The sequence below is a fragment of the Pongo abelii genome, chromosome 15 (assembly GCF_028885655.2).
Source record: "Pongo abelii isolate AG06213 chromosome 15, NHGRI_mPonAbe1-v2.0_pri, whole genome shotgun sequence".
NCBI classification, from domain to species: Eukaryota; Metazoa; Chordata; class Mammalia; order Primates; family Hominidae; genus Pongo; species Pongo abelii.
Window position 1 is genome coordinate 38,761,380 of NC_072000.2, and position 17,549 is coordinate 38,778,928.

At 43.4% G+C, this 17,549-nt stretch overlaps 2 protein-coding genes across 10 annotated transcripts in view; one reads left to right on the top strand and one right to left on the bottom strand.

Moving 5' to 3' along the window:
- Window positions 1-694, bottom strand: part of PPP2R3C (protein phosphatase 2 regulatory subunit B''gamma) — a 36,659-nt gene extending 35,965 nt beyond the window's left edge. For 2 of the 4 annotated variants that reach the window (XM_054530017.2, XM_024231492.3), the window contains exon 1: window positions 502-694. In XM_054530017.2, coding sequence (XP_054385992.1) covers window positions 502-559 — 58 coding nt within the window. In that variant the 5' untranslated portion in view covers window positions 560-694. Of the gene's footprint in view, window positions 1-447; window positions 467-501 lie in introns of those variants that run through there. The other 2 variants (XM_063715559.1, XM_063715558.1) reach the window with 2 other exon arrangements.
- Window positions 695-1,088: 394 nt separating this feature from the next.
- Window positions 1,089-17,549, top strand: part of PRORP (protein only RNase P catalytic subunit) — a 140,630-nt gene continuing 124,169 nt past the window's right edge. Inside the window, exons 1-4 of one of the 6 annotated variants that reach the window (XM_002824669.6) lie at window positions 1,089-1,234; window positions 1,550-2,827; window positions 5,342-5,389; window positions 6,098-6,230. In XM_002824669.6, the coding sequence (XP_002824715.2) occupies window positions 1,842-2,827; window positions 5,342-5,389; window positions 6,098-6,230 (1,167 nt within the window). In that variant the 5' untranslated portion in view covers window positions 1,089-1,234; window positions 1,550-1,841. Of the gene's footprint in view, window positions 1,235-1,408; window positions 1,509-1,549; window positions 2,828-5,341; window positions 5,390-6,097; window positions 6,231-17,549 lie in introns of those variants that run through there. The other 5 variants (XM_054530015.2, XM_054530016.2, XM_024231489.3 and 2 more) reach the window with 5 other exon arrangements.

The window sequence follows — 17,549 nt, forward strand, 5'->3', positions numbered from 1 at the left end:
ACTCACCAAGGTTCAGTTTTTCTCCAGCCACTTTCAACAGCCCTTAATGCGGGTGTGGAATAGGAAAGATAGATTTAACGAGGTTAGTTAATAAGGAATGTGAAGGAGAAAAATAAAAGGAAAAATGGATTATGAAATATAAAATGGATTAGGAGGGAAGCAAAAAGCGTGACAGTAAAAAGGCGGGAGGACAATTATAGCTCCTGGTGGGGTTGAGGCGTTGTTGGAGCCGGGGTTCTAAGTTATTCTTCACAAGTTTAGATTAAGACCATGGAAGTCAGTGACTAAGGCTAAGTTTTTCGTTCCCCTAGATTCTGCCCCAGGAAAGTACGGGTCAAACCTATCGGGATCCTTAAACCACATTCCACTCCGCCTCCTTTGTCGGGAGGTTTCACAGAAGCGGAAAGGGCGGCTCCCCCTTGCTCCTCCTCCCCACCTCCTCCCTACCTCTAGGAGTTTAGGGCCGGGCCATCCCAACGGGCGGCCCCTCCCAAAACTCACTGTTTGGACAGGTGTTGGGCGTCGCTAGGCGCCGACGAAGAACTTCTTTCCAGTCCATGGCCGACTCCCGCGCAGCAGCTTCTGCATTTGCTGTTTCCGACCTGTTCCACCCCTACCAGCTCAGGCGTCAGCACCGCAAGGCCCCGTAAAGGTTAGGAAGGCCGTCCAACCACCATCTTGAACAAGGGCGGAAGTCTTGGCTAAAGAGGCAAAAACAATTACTGTCACTCCCGCGGAGAATACCGCTACCACGCTGACTCGGGGAAAAACTATGAAAGAGATGGAAAATGATTCTCCTTCAGAGGCGACCCAAGCTCACCAAGCCGGATTTTAAAGGCCACGATAAGCCCGCGTTTTCCTTTATCGTGCGCCTTTGGCGCGTGCGCACCACGTGACCCAGGAGTTCATTGGTTCCGGCTTGAGGGAAGCTCTTTATTTCACAGTTTCTTTTAATTGTTCATTGCGGATATCTGGAAGCCTTCCAGGTCCCCTGAATGTAGTAGACGCTTCAGCAGCCGTCTCTTACCCCTTTTGCCACTAAATGCTTCAAAACTGCCTTTTTTCCTCGCCGCCGGGCCAGGCGGAACGCGTAAGTCCGGGTCAGTCTCGTCCGTCGGCCGGGGCTGGCGCGGTGCTTCGTGGGCACTGTAGTTTCCGCCGCGTTTATGGCCGCGTTAAGCCTGAGTGCCGCTTTGAGTTGTTGAATGAAGTGAACTTCATTTGTTAGCGATCGGTATGCAGTCTAGGCAGCGCCCTTCCTGGACCTCTCTTCCTTTCCTGAGTCTTGGCGCAGCTGACTCGCCACCTCCTCCCTCCCCGTCCCCCCATCGGAGGAGTTTTGCGGTCTGTAGAGAGCTATGCAGGGTGAGGGCCCCTAGACTTCGGCTTTCGCCGCTGTTGGTGGTAGGCTGGAGTTGGGGGCCCCTGGATACGGTTTTGGCTTTACACCCCCTTTCCAGCAAGCTTCCCGTGGGAATCTGTTCCTTTTCAGGACAGCTGTGATCCACGTGAGTAAAACTGGGCGTTCCGTCTTGTGCTTTTTCCTCAGGTTCATGAACTGGAATGTAAGAGGCACCAGAGGATTCCTGCTCTGTCCCCTAGGTTTGCGGCTTGCGACGTTGGACATCCCCGGATTGTTGTTTAATAGAGAAAACTCACCTGCCTTGCTATTAAGTAGCCCCAAAAGCAGAACCTTGATTTGTCTGTAAGGAAGAAACACAAACCTTTTAAAAAGTTGCACTTCGACTCTCCACCGCCGACCCCCAATTTCTTTAATTTTGCTATAGGAGAGGGGTTTTTTCAACATCTCTCTCACTATCTGGTGTTGATCTCACTGCATAATGACTTTCTATTTGTTTGGTATTCGAAGCTTTCCTAAGCTTTGGAAGAGCCCATACCTTGGGCTAGGCCCAGGGCACTCTTACGTCTCTCTCTTTCTGGCAGACAGCTGTGGCATCAGGAACCAACAGAGGTTGTTTTCTCTTAAAACAATGTCTCCACAGAATACCAAAGCAACGGATGTGATTGCCAAGGCCAGATATCTCAGGAAAGATGAGGGCAGTAATAAGCAAGTTTATTCTGTTCCTCATTTTTTTTCAGCTGGAGCAGCTAAGGAGAGATCACAGATAAATTCTCAAAGTGAAGATCATGCCTTGGCACCTGTGAGGAACACTATTCAACTCCCAACGCAACCTTTGAATTCAGAGGAGTGGGATAAACTTAAGGCAGATTTAAAAGAAAACACCAGAAAGACCAGTTTCGAAAGTTGGATCCTTTCACAGATGGCTGGCTATCATAGCTCTGTAGATGTGGCTAAATCTCTGCTGGCCTGGGTAGCAGCAAAAAATAATGGTATTGTAAGTTACGATTTACTGGTCAAGTATTTGTATCTCTGTGTCTTTCATATGCAGACATCTGAAGTTATTGATGTCTTTGAAATTATGAAAGCCAGATATAAGACTTTAGAACCTACAGGTTGCAGTCTTCTCATCCGGGGATTGATCCATTCAGACAGATGGAGAGAAGCATTGTTGCTGTTAGAGGACATCAAAAAAGTTATAACTCCTTCAAAAAAGAACTATAATGACTGTATCCAGGGAGCTCTCCTTCATCAAGATGTAAACACAGCTTGGAATTTGTATCAGGAATTGCTAGGTCATGATATTGTTCCTATGTTGGAAACTTTAAAAGCTTTCTTTGATTTTGGAAAAGACATAAAGGATGATAACTATTCAAATAAACTACTAGATATTCTTTCATATCTAAGAAATAATCAGCTGTATCCAGGGGAATCATTTGCGCACAGTATAAAAACATGGTTTGAGAGGTAATTTTGATTTTTTTATATGTATGTTTTTATTATTTTATTTTATTTTTTTTTTGAGGCAGGGTCTTGCTCTGTTGCCCAGACTGGAGTGCAGTGGTGTGTTCATAGCTCACTGTAACCTCAAACTCCTGGCCTCAAGTGATCCTCTCGCTTCAGTCTCCTGAGTAGCTAAAACCACAGGCATGTGCCACCATACCTGGCTAATTATTTTTAATTTAATAACTTTAAGCCTCAAAGTAGCCATTCTTTTTTGTTGTTAGTTGCTGAGAATCACTCTATTCTGATTATACTATTTTCCATCTCTTAGTAAGATTTATTTTCCCTTTAAGACAAAATTTTCTCTCTTTAAAAAAAGTAACAGCATACATAATTTGTGCTAATCTTTACCCATCACATAAAAGTGAAATTATATAGCACTTTTAATTTTTACATTTTTTTTTCCTTTTGGAAGGATCATTAATTTTGTTTTCTTAGGCATCTAGTATGATGTGAGTACTTAATACTACTTATGGCCAGTGTTCATAGCAAGAAAAGAATATAGCATTTGGCTAGAACTGTCTCTGGCCATATTAGTATTTTCAGAAGTTCCTCTGAAATCTAGCGACTGAGATAATGTGCTTTATTTATTCTGTCTACTCTCTCCCTGTTTTTTTTTTTTTTTTTTTTGAGACGGAGTTTCACTCTTGTTGCCAGGCTAGAGTGCAATGGCGCGATCTCGGCTCACTGCAACCTCTGCCTCCCGGGTTTTCTCCTGCCTCACACTCCCGAGTAGCTGGGATTACAGGCATGTGCCACCATGCCTGGCTAATTTTCTATTTTCTTTTTAGTAGAGACGGGGTTTCTCCACGTTGGTCAGGCAGCTCTCGAACTACCTCAGGTGATCCGCCTGCCTCGGCCTCCCAAAGTGCTGGGATTACAGGTGTGAACCACCGCGCCCGGCCTATTCTGTCTGCTGTCTATAGTTCATCAACTTGGATGATTAGAGTGGACGGGGGGATATTGATCAAGCCTTATACATAAGCATTACAATGGAAAATCTTAACCCTTCCAGGATGTTTTGGACCTTTCTGTCATTTGGCTGCTGTCTCTCTAAAGCTCTCTCCTTTGGTTTGCTTTTGCTTTATTTATGTTACTGGCTACATACCTGTTTATTGCTTTAGTCTTTTTTAAAATTTTTGAAAATTTTTACTTATTTTTTAAAATTAATATTCTTTTTTTAAGAGGTGGGGTCTTGCTGTGTTGACCAGGCTGGGCTCAAACTCCTGGCCTCAAGCGATCAGGTGTGAGCCACCATGCTTAGTCATTATTTCTTCATTAATTTGCTTCCTAAAAATTTGTTCCTTCCCTTTTTTTTTCTTGCCTTTTTTTTTCCTATGTCATGTTTACAGAGCTTTGAAGCAGTAATTATGCTTAATTATCTTAAACTTAACTGAATATCAAGGGAGGAGGAGCCCAGTTGTGAAAATCTTTGAATACCAAGGAGTTTGGATTTTATTCTGTTATCAAGAATGCTGGATTTGGTTGGGTGCTGTGGCTCACGCCTGTAATCTGAGCAGTTTTAGAGACTGAGGTGGGAGGATAGCTTGAGGCCAGGAGTTCGAGACCAGCCTGGGCATGGCGAAACCCTGTCTCTACAAATAATACAAAAATTAGCCTGGCATGGCGGTGTGTGCCGGTAGTCCTAGCTACTTGGGAGGCTGAAGCAAGAGGATCACTTGAATCTAGGGAGTCAATCAAGGCTGCAGGGAGCTGTGATCACGCCATGCACTCCAACCTGGGCGACAGAGCAAGACCTTGTCTCAAAAGAAAAAAATGATGCTGGAATGGAATTTTACAAAGGCAATTGCCAAGTGAGAACAGTAGATAGGAGAGGGATTAAGATGGAAAACAGGGAGATCTGCGTGAGTACAATTTTAGGTTTAGGTGAGAGATGATGAGAATTAAGAACTGAGGAAGGAGAGAAGGCAGTAGAATCATAAGAACTGATGGTAATATCTGGAAGGGGAGGGAGGAAAGGATACATTGATTGAACAAATACATCAATACGTAGTTTTTGAATGCTTCCAAATAGGCTAGGCATTGCGAGTGTTTTATAAAATCTATTATGACATTCTCAGTTTAATTGGGAATACATTACCACACAGTGAAATAACAGTGGTGTGTAAGAGGTAAATTACTCTCAGCAGGAGCAATTTCTGGCAGCTTTATGGAGAAGGTAAGAGTTGAGTTTGGTTTAGAGGTTATGCTACTAAGGTCAGCCGCTTTCGGTAGACTTGAAGATGAGAGTTATTTGTTGGGAGGAGAACCACAGGGAAGAAGGAGATCCAGAGCAGAGTACTAGCAGCTTCTTAACCCCATCCAGGATAGCAGCCACTTTTTAAATTAAACCATTCTGCAGAAGTATCTTGAACTTTTCAGACTTCTTGCTTATAAGAGTTTCCAAATACCACGAATATCTTTCATTTCAGTAGGAATCTAACCTTCTCATGATTTGGTTTTGCAATCTTTTCATAGTGTTCCTGGGAAACAATGGAAAGGACAATTCACCACAGTCCAAAAAAGGTGAAGACCAATGTTTATTTTTAACTTGTTTGATTTTGGTTTAGTAGGTTTTGTTGCTATTGATTGAGAAATATTTAAGAACACCTTAAGGATAGGATAATTACAAGTTTGTAATTAGAGTATCTGAGGAAAAAAACATACTTTGCATACAGAGACTTAGCAGTGCCCAAAATGTTTTTCCTGTGAGTACTGTGAGCCTATATGAAGTCTTAGAGATGTTTTTCCCTAGAGGTTCTGGACCCAGTTGTGTTTTAGGATTGATTGATTGATTTATTTATTTATTTAATTCACCAATATGATATTCCACAGAATAGGAATTACTTTAAAAATGTCATCTGAGCTCAGCGCGGTGGCTCACGCCTGTAATCCCAGTACTTTGGGAGGCCGAGGCAGGCAGGTCACGAGGTCAGGAGATTCGAGACCATCCTGGCCAACATGTTGAAACCAAGTCTCCGCTAAAAATACAAGACCCTGTCTCAAAAAAAAAAATAGTCATCCAAATGGCCAGTCTACTTTTTTGGGTTTTCTGGCACACTAATTTGTGATATTATCAGATTTACAAAAAATTAGATGTATGCGATTATCACAAAGGCTTTAATGTTCTTTTTTATTACCTTTTAATTTCCTCATTGTTCATTTCACAAAATTTTTTCCCCAGAACATTATTTGACATATTTAAATATTATTATTTAACAATTATAATTACAGTGGCCGGTGTTCGGGCTGTGGAAAAACCATAGAGTCTATTCAGCTGAGTCCAGAAGAATATGAATGTCTTAAGGGAAAAATCATGAGGGATGTGATAGATGGAGGTGACCAGTACAGAAAGACAACACCTTGGGTGAGTCTAACAAGTTTTATTCCTTCTTGGATTGCTTGTCTAGAGCAGGGGTTAGCAATTTCTGTAAAATGCCAGATACTAAATAGTTTAGGCTTTGTAGGTCATTGGTCCCTGTTGCAACTTTTCAACTCTGCTGTTGTAGTTAAAACATCCATAGATAATACATAAATGAATAGACATGGCTGTGTTCCAGTAAACCTTTATTCATGAAAACAAGCAGTAGGCTGGATTTGGCCTGCTGACTACAATTGCCAACCTTTTGGAGAGATTGCTTTAGAATTTCATAGAATAATTGGGTTAGACCATCATCTGTTGAAGTCAATCCTATTATATTGGGGCATAATAAGTGCACTTAAACTAAAAAGATGCTTATTCTTTCTGTAAGTGCTTCCAGAAAACTATGTTCAAGTAGACTGCCATGAAAACATTGTAGTTTCTCACAACTTTTCTAGTCAAGAGAGTTTATAGAGTAACTTAAGATTATTTACAGGTTTTCTTAGTATCACATAAACTGATTTGTGTATGTTGAACTATCCTTACGTCTCAGGGATAAATCCCACTTGGTGATGATGAATGATCTTTTTAATGTATTGTTGAATTTGGTATGCTAGTATTTTGTTGAGGATTTTTGCATCAATATTCATCAGAGATATTGGCATGTAGTTTGTTTGTTTGTTTGTTTTGCTATGTCTTTGTCTGGTTTTGGTATCAGGGTAACATTAGCCTCATGGAATGAGTTTGGAAGTCTTCCCTCATCTATTTTTTGGAATAGTTTGAATAGGATTGGTATTATTCTTTAAAGGTTTGATAGAATTGAGCAGTGAAGCTATCAGGTCCTGGGCTTTTCTTTGCTGGGAGACTTTTTGTTATGGCTTCGATCTCGTTGCTTGTTATTGGTCTCTTCAGGTTTTTTATTTCTTCGTGGTTCAGTCTTAATAGATTGAATCTGTCTAGGAATTTGGCCACTTCCTGTAGGTTTTCCAATTTATTAGCATATGGTTGCTCATAGTAGCCACTAATGATCCTTTGAATTTCTGCAGTATTTGTTGTAATGTCTTCTTTTTCATCTCTGATTTTTATTTGGATCTTCTCTCCTTTTTTCTTAGTCTGGCTAAAGGTTTATCAATTTTGTTTAACTTTTCAAAAAACCAACTTTTTGTTTCATGATCTTTTGTATGGTTTTCTTAATTCCAATTTCATGTATTTCTACTCTGATCTTTATTATTTAGTCTCCCCATTTTGGGTTTGGTTTACTCTTGCTTTTCTAGTTCTTTAAGACGCATATTTGGCCGGGCGCGATGGCTCACACCTGTAATCCCAGCACTTTGGGAGACCGAGGCCAGTGGATCACCTGAGGTCAGGAGTTCGAGACCAGCCTGGCTAACATGGTGAAACCCTGTTTCTACTAAAAACACACACACACAAAAAAATTAGCTGGGCATGGTGGTGCACGCTGGTAATCCCAGCTAACCATGAGGTTGAGGCAGGAGAATCGCTTGAACCCAGGAGGTGGAGGTTGCAGTGAGCCGAGATCACGCCATTGCACTCCAGCTTGGGCAACAAGAGCGAAACTCCGTCTCAAAAAAAAAAAAGATGCATATTTAGGTTGTTTAAGTTTTTCTTCTGTTTTGATATAGGCAGTTATAGCTGCTTTTGTTATATCCCACCATGCCTAGATACATTTAATGTTATTATTGATAAGTAAGGACTTAGTCCTGCCATTTTGTTCTCTGGTTGTTTTGTGGTCTTTTTTTTTCCTTCCTTTCTTCCCTTTAGTGAAGATGATTTTCTCTGGTGATATAATTTAGTTTCTTGCTTTTTATTTTTTGTGTATCTGTTGTATTTTTCTTTTTTTTTTTTTTTGAGATGGAGTATTGCTCTGTCGCCCAGGATAGAGTGCAGTGGTGCGATCTTGGCTCGCTGCATCCTCTGCCTCCTGGGTTCAAGAGATTCTCCTGCCTCAGCTTCTTGAGTAACTGGAATTACAGGCGCACACCACCATGCCCAGCAAATTTTTTTTTTTTTTTGTATTTTTAGTACAGACAGGGTTTCACCATGTTGGACAGGCTGGCCTGGAACTCCTGACCTCATGATCCGCCCTCCTCAGCCTCCCAAAGTGCTGGGATTATAGGCGTAAGCCACCACGCCCAGCCTTGTATGTTTTTTGATTGGAGGTTACCATGAGGCTCACTAACACTTTCATATAGCCTATTATTTTAAGCTGATAATAATTTAACACTGTATAAACAAACAAGCAAGAAGAAAACTAATAAAAACTCTACACCTTTACTTTGTCTCTCTGCTTTTTAACTTTTTATTGTTTCTATTTATATCTTATTGTACTATCAATGTCTTGAAAAGTTACAGTAGTTATTATTTTTGATTGGTTTATTGTTTAGTCTTTCTTTTTTTTTTTTTTTTTTTTTGAGACGGAGTCTCGCTCTGTTGCCTAGGCTGGGGTGCAGTGGCACAATCTCAGCTCACTGCAACCTCTGCCCCCCGGGTTCAAGCGATTCTTCTGCCTCAGCCTCCCGAGTAGCTGGGACTACAGGTGCCCGCCACCATGCCCGGCTAATTTTTTTGTATTTTTTAGTTGAGACGGGGCTTCACCATGTTAGCCAGGATGGTCTTGATCTCCTGACCTCATGATTTGCCCGCCTCGGCCTCCCAAACTGCTGGGATTACAGGTGTGAGGCACTGCCTCACTAAACTCACTGTTTAGTCTTTCTAAAGATAAGAATAGTTTTAGTTTACACACCATAGTTACAGTGTTATACTGTGTCTTTTTGTGTACTTACTATTAACAGTGAGTTATGTACCCTCAGATGATTTCTTATTGCTCATTAATGTCCTTTTCTTTTTTTTTCATTGAGATGGAGTCTCACTCTGTCACCCAGGTTGGAATGGAGTGGCACGATCTCAGCTCACTGCAACCTCCGCCCCCCCGCCGGGTTCAAGCGATTCTTGAGTCTTACCCTCTCAAGTAGCTAGGATTACAGGCACCCTCCACCAGACCCGTCTAATTTTTGTATTTTTAGTAGAGACAGGGTTTCACCGTGTTGGCCAGGCTGGTTTCGAACTCCCAACCTCACTTTATCCACCTGCGTCAGCCTCCCAAAATGCTGGGATTACAGGTGTGAGCCACTGTACCCGGACTATGTCCTTTTCTTTCTGCCATTTTTTTTTTTTTTTTTTTTTTTTAATATAGAGACAGGGTCTTACCATGCTGCCCAGGCTGGTCTCAAACTCTTGGGCTCAAGTGATCTTCCCACCTTGGCCTCCCAAAGTGCTAGAATTATAGGCGTGAGTCACCAGAGTAACGGTCCTTTTCTTCTTCTTCTTCTTTGTTTTTTTTTTTTGAGGCAGAGTCTTACTCTGTTGCCCAGGCTGGAATGCAATGGCGCGATCCCAGCTTACTGCAACCTCCGCCTCCTGGGTTCAAGTGATTCTCCTGCCTCAGCCTCTGAATAGCTAGGATTATAGGCGTGCACCACCAGACCTGGCTAGTTTTTGTATTTTTAATAGAGACGGGGTTTCACCATGTTGACCAGGTTGGTCTTGAACTCCTGACCTCAGGTGATCCACCCACCTCAGCCTCCCAAAGTGCTGGAATTACAGGCATGAGCCACCACAGCTGGCCATCCTTTTCTTTCTAATTGAAGTACTCCTTAGCATTTCTTGTAGGATAGGTCTGGTGTTGATGAAATCTCTCAGCTTTTGTTTGTCTGGGAAAGTCTTTATTTCTCCTTCATGTCTGAAGGATATTTTCACTGCATATACTATTCTGGGGTAAAAGTGTTTTTCCTTCAGCACTTTAAATATGTCATGCCATTCTTTCCTGGCCTGTAAGGTTTCCACTGAAAAGTCTGCTGCCAGATGTATTTTAGCTCCATTGTATGTTATTTTTTTTTCTCTAGTTGCTTTTCGGTTCCTTTTTTTTTTTTTTTTTTTTTTTGAGACAGAGTCTTGCTCTGTCACCCAGGCTGGAGAGCAGTGGTGCTATTTCGGCTCACTGCAACCTCCACCTCCTGGGTTCAAGTGATTCTCCTTCTTCAGCCTTCCGAGTAGCTGGGATTACAGGCGTCTGCCACCACGCCCAGCTAATTTTCGTATTTTTAGTAGAGACAGGGTTTCACTATGTTGGCCAGGCTGGTCTCGAACTCCTGACCTCAGGTGATTCGCCTGCCTCAGCCTCCCAAAGTGCTGGGATTATAGATAGGCATGAGCCACCACACCTAGCCAATCCTTTCTTTTTTTCTTTTTTTTTTTTTTTTTTGAGAAGAAATCTCACTCGTGTCCCCCATGCTGGAGTGCAGTGGTGTGATCTTGGCTCACTGCAACCTCCGCCTCCCAGGTTCAAGTGATTCTCCTGCCTCAGCCTCCCGAGTAGTAGCTGGGATTAAAGGCACCTGCCACCACGCCTGGCTAATTTTTGTATTTTTAGTAGCGATGGGGTTTCACCATGTTGGCCAGGCTGGTCTCAAACTCCTGACCTCAGGGGATCCACCCACCTCGGCCTCCCAAAGTGCTGGGATTACAGGCATGAGCCACTGCACCCAGCCCCAATTCTTTCTTTATCTGTTGAAGGTTGGATTATTCAGCTGGGCGTGGTGGCTCACACTTGTAATCCCAGCGCTTTGGGAGGCTGAGGCAGATGGATCAGCTGGGGTCAGGAGTTTGAGACCAGCCTGGCCAACATGGTGAAACCCCGTCTCTACAAAATATATAAAAATTAGCCAGGCATGGTGGCGGGCCTCTGTAATTCCAGTTATGTGGGAGGCTGAGGCAGGAGAATCGTTTGAACCCGGGAAGCGGAGGTTGCGGTGAGCCAAGGCCACACTACTACACACCAGCCTGGGCAACAACAGCAAATCTCCATCTCAAAAAAATAAAAAACAAGAAAAAAAAGAAAGTTGGATTATTCGTCCAGGCATGGTGGCTCACGCCTGTAATCCCAGCACTTTGGGAGGCCAAGGTGGGTGTGAATCACTTGAGTTTAGGAGTTCAAGACCAGCCTGGCCAACGTGGTGAAACCCTGGCTTTACTAAAAATAAAAAAAAATTAGCCGGACACGGTGGTGCATGCCTGTAATCCTACCTACTCGGGAGGCTGAAGCAGGGGAATCATTTGAACCCATGAAGCGGAGGTTGTAGTGAGCCAAGATTGCGCCACAGTACTCTAGCCTGGGCGACAGACTGAGACTCCAAAAAAAAAAAAAAAAAAAAAAAAAAAAAAGGAAAGGAGGAAAGGAAAGCAAGGCAAAGGAAAGGAAGAAGGAAGGAAAGTAAGTTTGATCATTCAATGCCTTGAGGTAGTGTTTTGTTTTGTTTTGTTTTTGAGACGGAGTCTTGTTCTGTTGCCCAGGCTGGAGTGCAATGGCATGATCTTGGCTCACTGCAACTTCTGCCTCCCAGGTTCAAGCGGTTATCCTGCCTCAGCCTCTTGAGTAGCTGGGATTACAGGTGCACATCACCACGCCTACCTAATTTTTGTGTTTTTAGTAGAGATGGGGTTTCACCATGTTGGCCAGGCTGGTCTCGAACTCTTGACCTCATGATCCGCCCACTTGGCCTCCCAAAGTGATGGGATTACAGGCGTGAGCTACCATGCCCAGCCCTCACTGTGCATTTTCAAATAGCCTGTCTTCGATCTCACTAATTCTGCTGTTTGATCCCTTCTGCTGTTAAAGTACTCTGATGCATTCTTCAGCATGCCAGTTACATTTTTCAGCTTCAGAATTTCTGCTCGATTCTTTTTAATTTTTTTTTCAATCTCTTTGTTAAATTTATCTGGTAGAATTCTGAATTCCTTCTTGGGTTATCTTGAATTTCTTTGAGTTTACTCAATAGAGCTATTTTGAATTCTCTGTCTGAAAGGTCACACATCTGTTTCTCCAGTATTGTTCCCTGCTGCCTTATTTAGTTCATTTTGTGATGTCCTATTTTCCTGGATGGTCTTGATACCATGTCTGGGCATTAAAGAGTTAGGTATTTATTGTAGTCTTTGCAGTCTGGGCTTGTTTGTACCTTTCCTTCCTGAGAAGGCTTTCCAGATACTTAAAAGGACTTGGGTGTTGTGATCTAAGTTGTATCTGCTTTACGGGGCACCCAAAGCCCAGTAATGCTGTGGTAAGAGGTACTGCCTTCATGGTCTTGAACAAGATCAGGGAGAATTCTCTGGATTACTAGGCAGAAGCTCTTGTTCTCTTCCCTTACTTTCTCCTAAACAAACAGAGTCTCTCCCTCTCATTCTGAGCCACCTGGAGCTGAGGATGTAGTCACACAAGTACCCTTGTGGCCACCACCACTAGGACGGTGCTGGGCCAGACCCGAAGCCAGCACAGCACTGGGTCTTGCCCAAGGCCTGCTTAACTACTCCCTGGCTACTGTCTGTGTTCACTCAAGGCCCTGGGGCACTACAATCAGCAGTTGGTAAAGCCAGCCAGGCCTGTGTTCTTCCCTTCAGGGCGACAAGTTCCCCCAGGCCTCAGCAGGTCCAGAAGTGCCATTTGGGAGCCAGGGAGTAGAGTCAAAAATCTTAGAGGTCTACCTGGTGTTCTGTTGTATTGTGCCTGAGCTGGCATTCAAATGATAAGACACAGTTCTTCCCACTCTTCCCTCCCGTTTCCAAAAGCAGAGGAGCCCCGCCGTGTGGCCACCGCCACCACCAGCTCACAAGGAGTTCTGCCAGGCTCCCACTGATGTTCTCGTAAGGCTGAAAGGCTCTTCAGTCAACTTGTGGTGCATGCTGCCTGGTGTGGGACTCACCCTTGGTGCTCTACCCACCTCTGGCTGAGTTGGTACCTGAAGCCAGCAATATCAGAGTCTCACTCAAGGCCTATGATGTACTACCTGGATATTGCTGCTGCTTATTCAGGGCCCAAGGGCTCTTCAGTTAGCAGGTGATGAATCTTCCATGACTGGGTTCTTCCCTTCAAGGCAATGAGTTCCCTTATGGCTCAGTGTGTGTCTAGAAATGTCCAGGAGCTAGGGCCTAGAAAAGGGGGTGTCTCATGACTCTGACCGGTACCCCATCCTGCTGTAGCTGAGCTGGTGTCCAAGATGCAAGACAAAGTCCTCCCCACTCTTCTATCTCCTCTCCTCAAGTAGAAGGAGTGGGTCTGTTTAGGAGACTGTGAGGTGTGCGACCTGGGCTTAGGGGAGGTATGGCACCGGTCCTCCCCTAGCTATCGTCTCAGTAGGTCACATGCCCCTACCAGTCCACTGGCTCTAAGCCCAGTTCACCACTAGGACTCACCTAGGAGTTACAATCCTTGTGGCTTAGACTGCCTTTCAAATTTATTTATGGGCCCGGAGCACTTTGGCCCATGGTGGTGAGGCTTATGGGAACTCCAGTTTCAACCACTGGGATGGGCAATTTCCCTCTGGCTAGAACTAGTTTAAATGCCCCTTCTGTGGGTGGGTATCAGCTGAGTTTGTTCTGTTTTTGCTTTCTGCTATAACAGGGCAGCACTGAGTTCAATGCAGCGTCTCACAATTGCTGCACTCTCCCTCTCCCAAACATTCAGATTCTTTCTCTGCACCACATTGCTGCTGCAGGGGGATGGGAGAGGAATGGCAGTGGTGATTCAAGACTGTTTTTCCTACCTCTTCAGTGCCTCTTTCAGTGATACAAAGTTAAAACCAGGTACTGTGAGTCCTCACCTGATTTTTGGTTCTTTTGAAGGTGCTTTTTTTACATGTGTAGATAGTTGTTAAATTGGTGTCCTTGCAAGGGGACGATCAGTGGAGCCTTTTATTCTGCCTTCTTGCTCCACCCCTTCTCCATTTATGGTACTTTTGTCCTGCAGAGTTGAGTAGATATAAAGGAGAACATGTGGCCTACAGAGCCTAAAATATTTATCATTTGGCCCTTAACAGAAAAAAATTGCTGATCCTTGGTATCAATGAATATCATAAACCTCGGTTGAGGTCAGGAGTGGAGAAGTAATGAGTGTGAAGGAGCAGTGGCATCCAGGAGAGGGCCTCTCTTTTCTCATTGGTTGGTCCTATAGCATACTATAGGATAAAGAGCAGCTATTATTAAGAAACATTGTCATAAGTTCTGGGGAGCCATTAAAGTGTTTTAAGCAGGCCAGGCATAGTGGCTTATGCCTGTAATCCCAGCATTTTGGGTGGCCAAGGTGGCCAGATCATGAAGTCAGGAGTTTGAGACCAGCCTGGGCAATATGGGGAAACCCCGTCTCTACTAAAAATACAAAAATTAGCTGGTCGTGGTGGCGTGCACCTGTAGTCCCAGCTACTAAGGAGGCTGAGGCAGAAGAATCGCTGGAACCTGGGAGGCGGAGGTTGCAGTAAGCTGAGATCATGCCACTGCACTCCAGCCTGGGCGACAGAGCAAGACTCTGTCTCAAAAAAAAAAAAAAAAAAAAAGTGTTTTAAGCAAAAGTGTGATATGTATATTTTAGAGAGACCTCTCTGGCAGCTGGTTGGAAAAAGGAGTTGAAAAGGATAAGATTGAGGCACTGGAGTTGAGTCACATGGCTGAGTGGTCCAGGTGTGGGATGATGAGGGAAATGAAAGCCAGAATAAGGGTAGAGAAGGACCAGCTCAGCTTTGAGAACATTTTAGGAGATAAAAATTTCACCATTTGGTTTGGCTGCAGTGATGGGAGAAGACAGGATATGTTCAGGTTTTCGGCTTGGGTGATGGGATGAACAAACTCTCACTCCCTAATTCCTTTTCTTTTGTCACCCTGGAAAGATGCCATCTACCAGGAACAGGTATGAGGAGAAGATAATTGAATATCCGACAACGGGTTTTTTTGTTTTTTTTGTTTTTTTTTTTTTTTGAAACAGAGTTTCGCTGTTGTTGCCCAGGCTGGAGTGCAATGGCGCAGTCTCTGCTCACTGCAACCTCCGCCTCTCGGGTTCAAGCAATTCTCCTGTCTCAGCCTCCTTAGTAGCTGGGATTACAGGCATACACCACCACACCCGGCTAATTTTGTATTTTTAGTAGAGACGGGGTTTCTCCATATTGGTGAGGCTGGTCTCGAACTCCCAGCCTCAGGTGATCCACGCACCTCGGCCTCCCAAAGTGCTGGGATTATGGGTGTGAGCCACTGCACCCGGCCCATATTGGGTTTTAATATCAGCAGAAGATCCAGGACTTGGGTTCCAGCTTACAGGAGAGAGTTAATGCTGGAGGTTTGGGGACCATCACATAATAGTAATAGGTTAAATGCGAAGAGTGCCTGAGCTCATCCAGGAAAACAGTGAGAACAGTAGTGGGCTCAATTCACAACTTGGTAGGGGTGGGATGGGGAGCACCAGCATAGGAAGGAAGGTCAGAGAAGAAGTTTCATATATTAGACAGAACAGTCAGAACAAGGCAGAAAGAATCTATTCAGTACAGTGTCACAAATATCAAAACAGAGTGCAATACACTAGAGATTTGTTAAGGTGAGGACTGAAGGGATACATTGGATTTGGCAACTAAGAAATCATTGATGACCTTGGGAAGAACAGTTTCAGTAGTTTAATGGGGGCCAAATTCAGCCAGGTTATAGCAGCTGAGTGAATACACATTGAGTGTAAACTCTAATTTTAAGAAGTTTACATGAAAATTAGAAAGATGATATAGTGGTGGCTAGAGGATGGTGGAGTCAAGGGAGGGTTTAGGGAGATAGGCTTGTGCCTGTTTGAAGGTTGGAGAAAAGGTACCAATAGAGATAAAAAATATTGAGTAAACAGGATATGTAGGAGAGAAAAAGGAATATTGCTGAGCAAAAGTAGCAGGGGTTGCCAAAAAGAGCACAAAGGGGGAGGTTGGAAATGAAGGAAATATCATTTGAGGCTATAGAAAAGAAAGTGAAGATGGGTGTGGATGATATATTGGTAGAAAGAGGGAACACTGAGAGAAATGATACCTGCTGTGTTAAGTGGTATACAAGATGAGAGAGATGAGAGTCAACTAGAGTACTAGAGAGAGTGGGGAAGGTTTGGAATGGTTCTTGAGGGGATGTCAAGATGCTAACTCAAGGCAGAAGGATTATGGCAGAGGGTGGGTGCTGAGGTTTGAATCTGTGAATCTGTAGACATTACTCTGAGTGATTGTGTGATTTAATATATTTCCAACAGAGCTTGGGTCACCAAGAGCAGAGGTAGTAAGGACAAAGGGTAGCGTTGGTCCAGAGTTTGGGTTTTGTTGGTTAGATGTGGCACATGATAGAGAGCAAGAGAAGGTGCTTCTGACAGAGTAAGTAGTTAACATGGTCTGCATGGGGTCCAGGCCAGATAGGAAAGGGAGAAAGGCCAAAGAGCACTATATGAGAGGATTCAAGGGACTGGTTGTCTCTTCGTGCGTGCACATGTGTGTGTGTGGTTTTGTTTTGGTTGGTTGGTTGTGTTTTTTTTCTCACCATTTGTATTAATTTGCTAAAGCTGCTATTGCAAATACCACAGACCAGGTAGCTTTAACAGCAGAAATTCATTTTCTCACCATTCTGGATTCTAGAAGTCCAAGATCAAGGTGTTGTCAGCTTTGGTTTCTCTTGATCCCTGTCTCTTTGGCTTGCTGATGGCTACCTTCTTGTGGTCTCCTCACATGGCCTTCCTCTGGTGTATTCCTGGTATCATCTTTGTACGTACAAATTTCCTCTTATAAGGACACCAGTCAGATTTGATTAGGGCGCATCCTTATGACCTTATTTTACCTTAATTACCTCTTTAAAGGTCTATCTCCAAATACAGTCATATTCTGAAATACTATGGGTTGAGACTTCAACATATGAATTTGGTGAGTGGACACAAGTCAGTCCATAATACCGTTCATTGTAAATATGTGTTAATAAAACTATATTATATTCAGCATTTTAAATTATTTTGTGTTAGAAACATTAGAAACATCTAGTTGACAAATAGCTGGACCTGCCTTCAATGTTGCTTTCTAAAGCTTGCTTATAATTTGAGATTATGAGGTATAAACCAAGGAATAATTATTAAATCCATGTTGAATACTTTTGTCTACTTAAAAAAATTTTGCCAACTGATCTCCATAAACACCTAAAATGAGCATTATAAAAGTTATTTTAGGCTTATATGTTTTCCCCAAATAGTACTATTGTTCAAAACAAAGTAAATTAGATGACAGCCTCTAATGTAGTGGCTTTCAACTGTGGCTGCTGGTTAGAATACTTGGGAAGTGTTTAAAACTGCTACCTGGACCTCAGCCACTGAAGATATTCATTTTTTTTTTTTAGATGGAGTCTCCGTCTGTCGCCCAGGCTGGAGTACAGTGGTGCCATCTGGGCTCACTGCACCCTCCGTCTCCTGGGTTCAAACGAGTCTCCTGCCTCAGC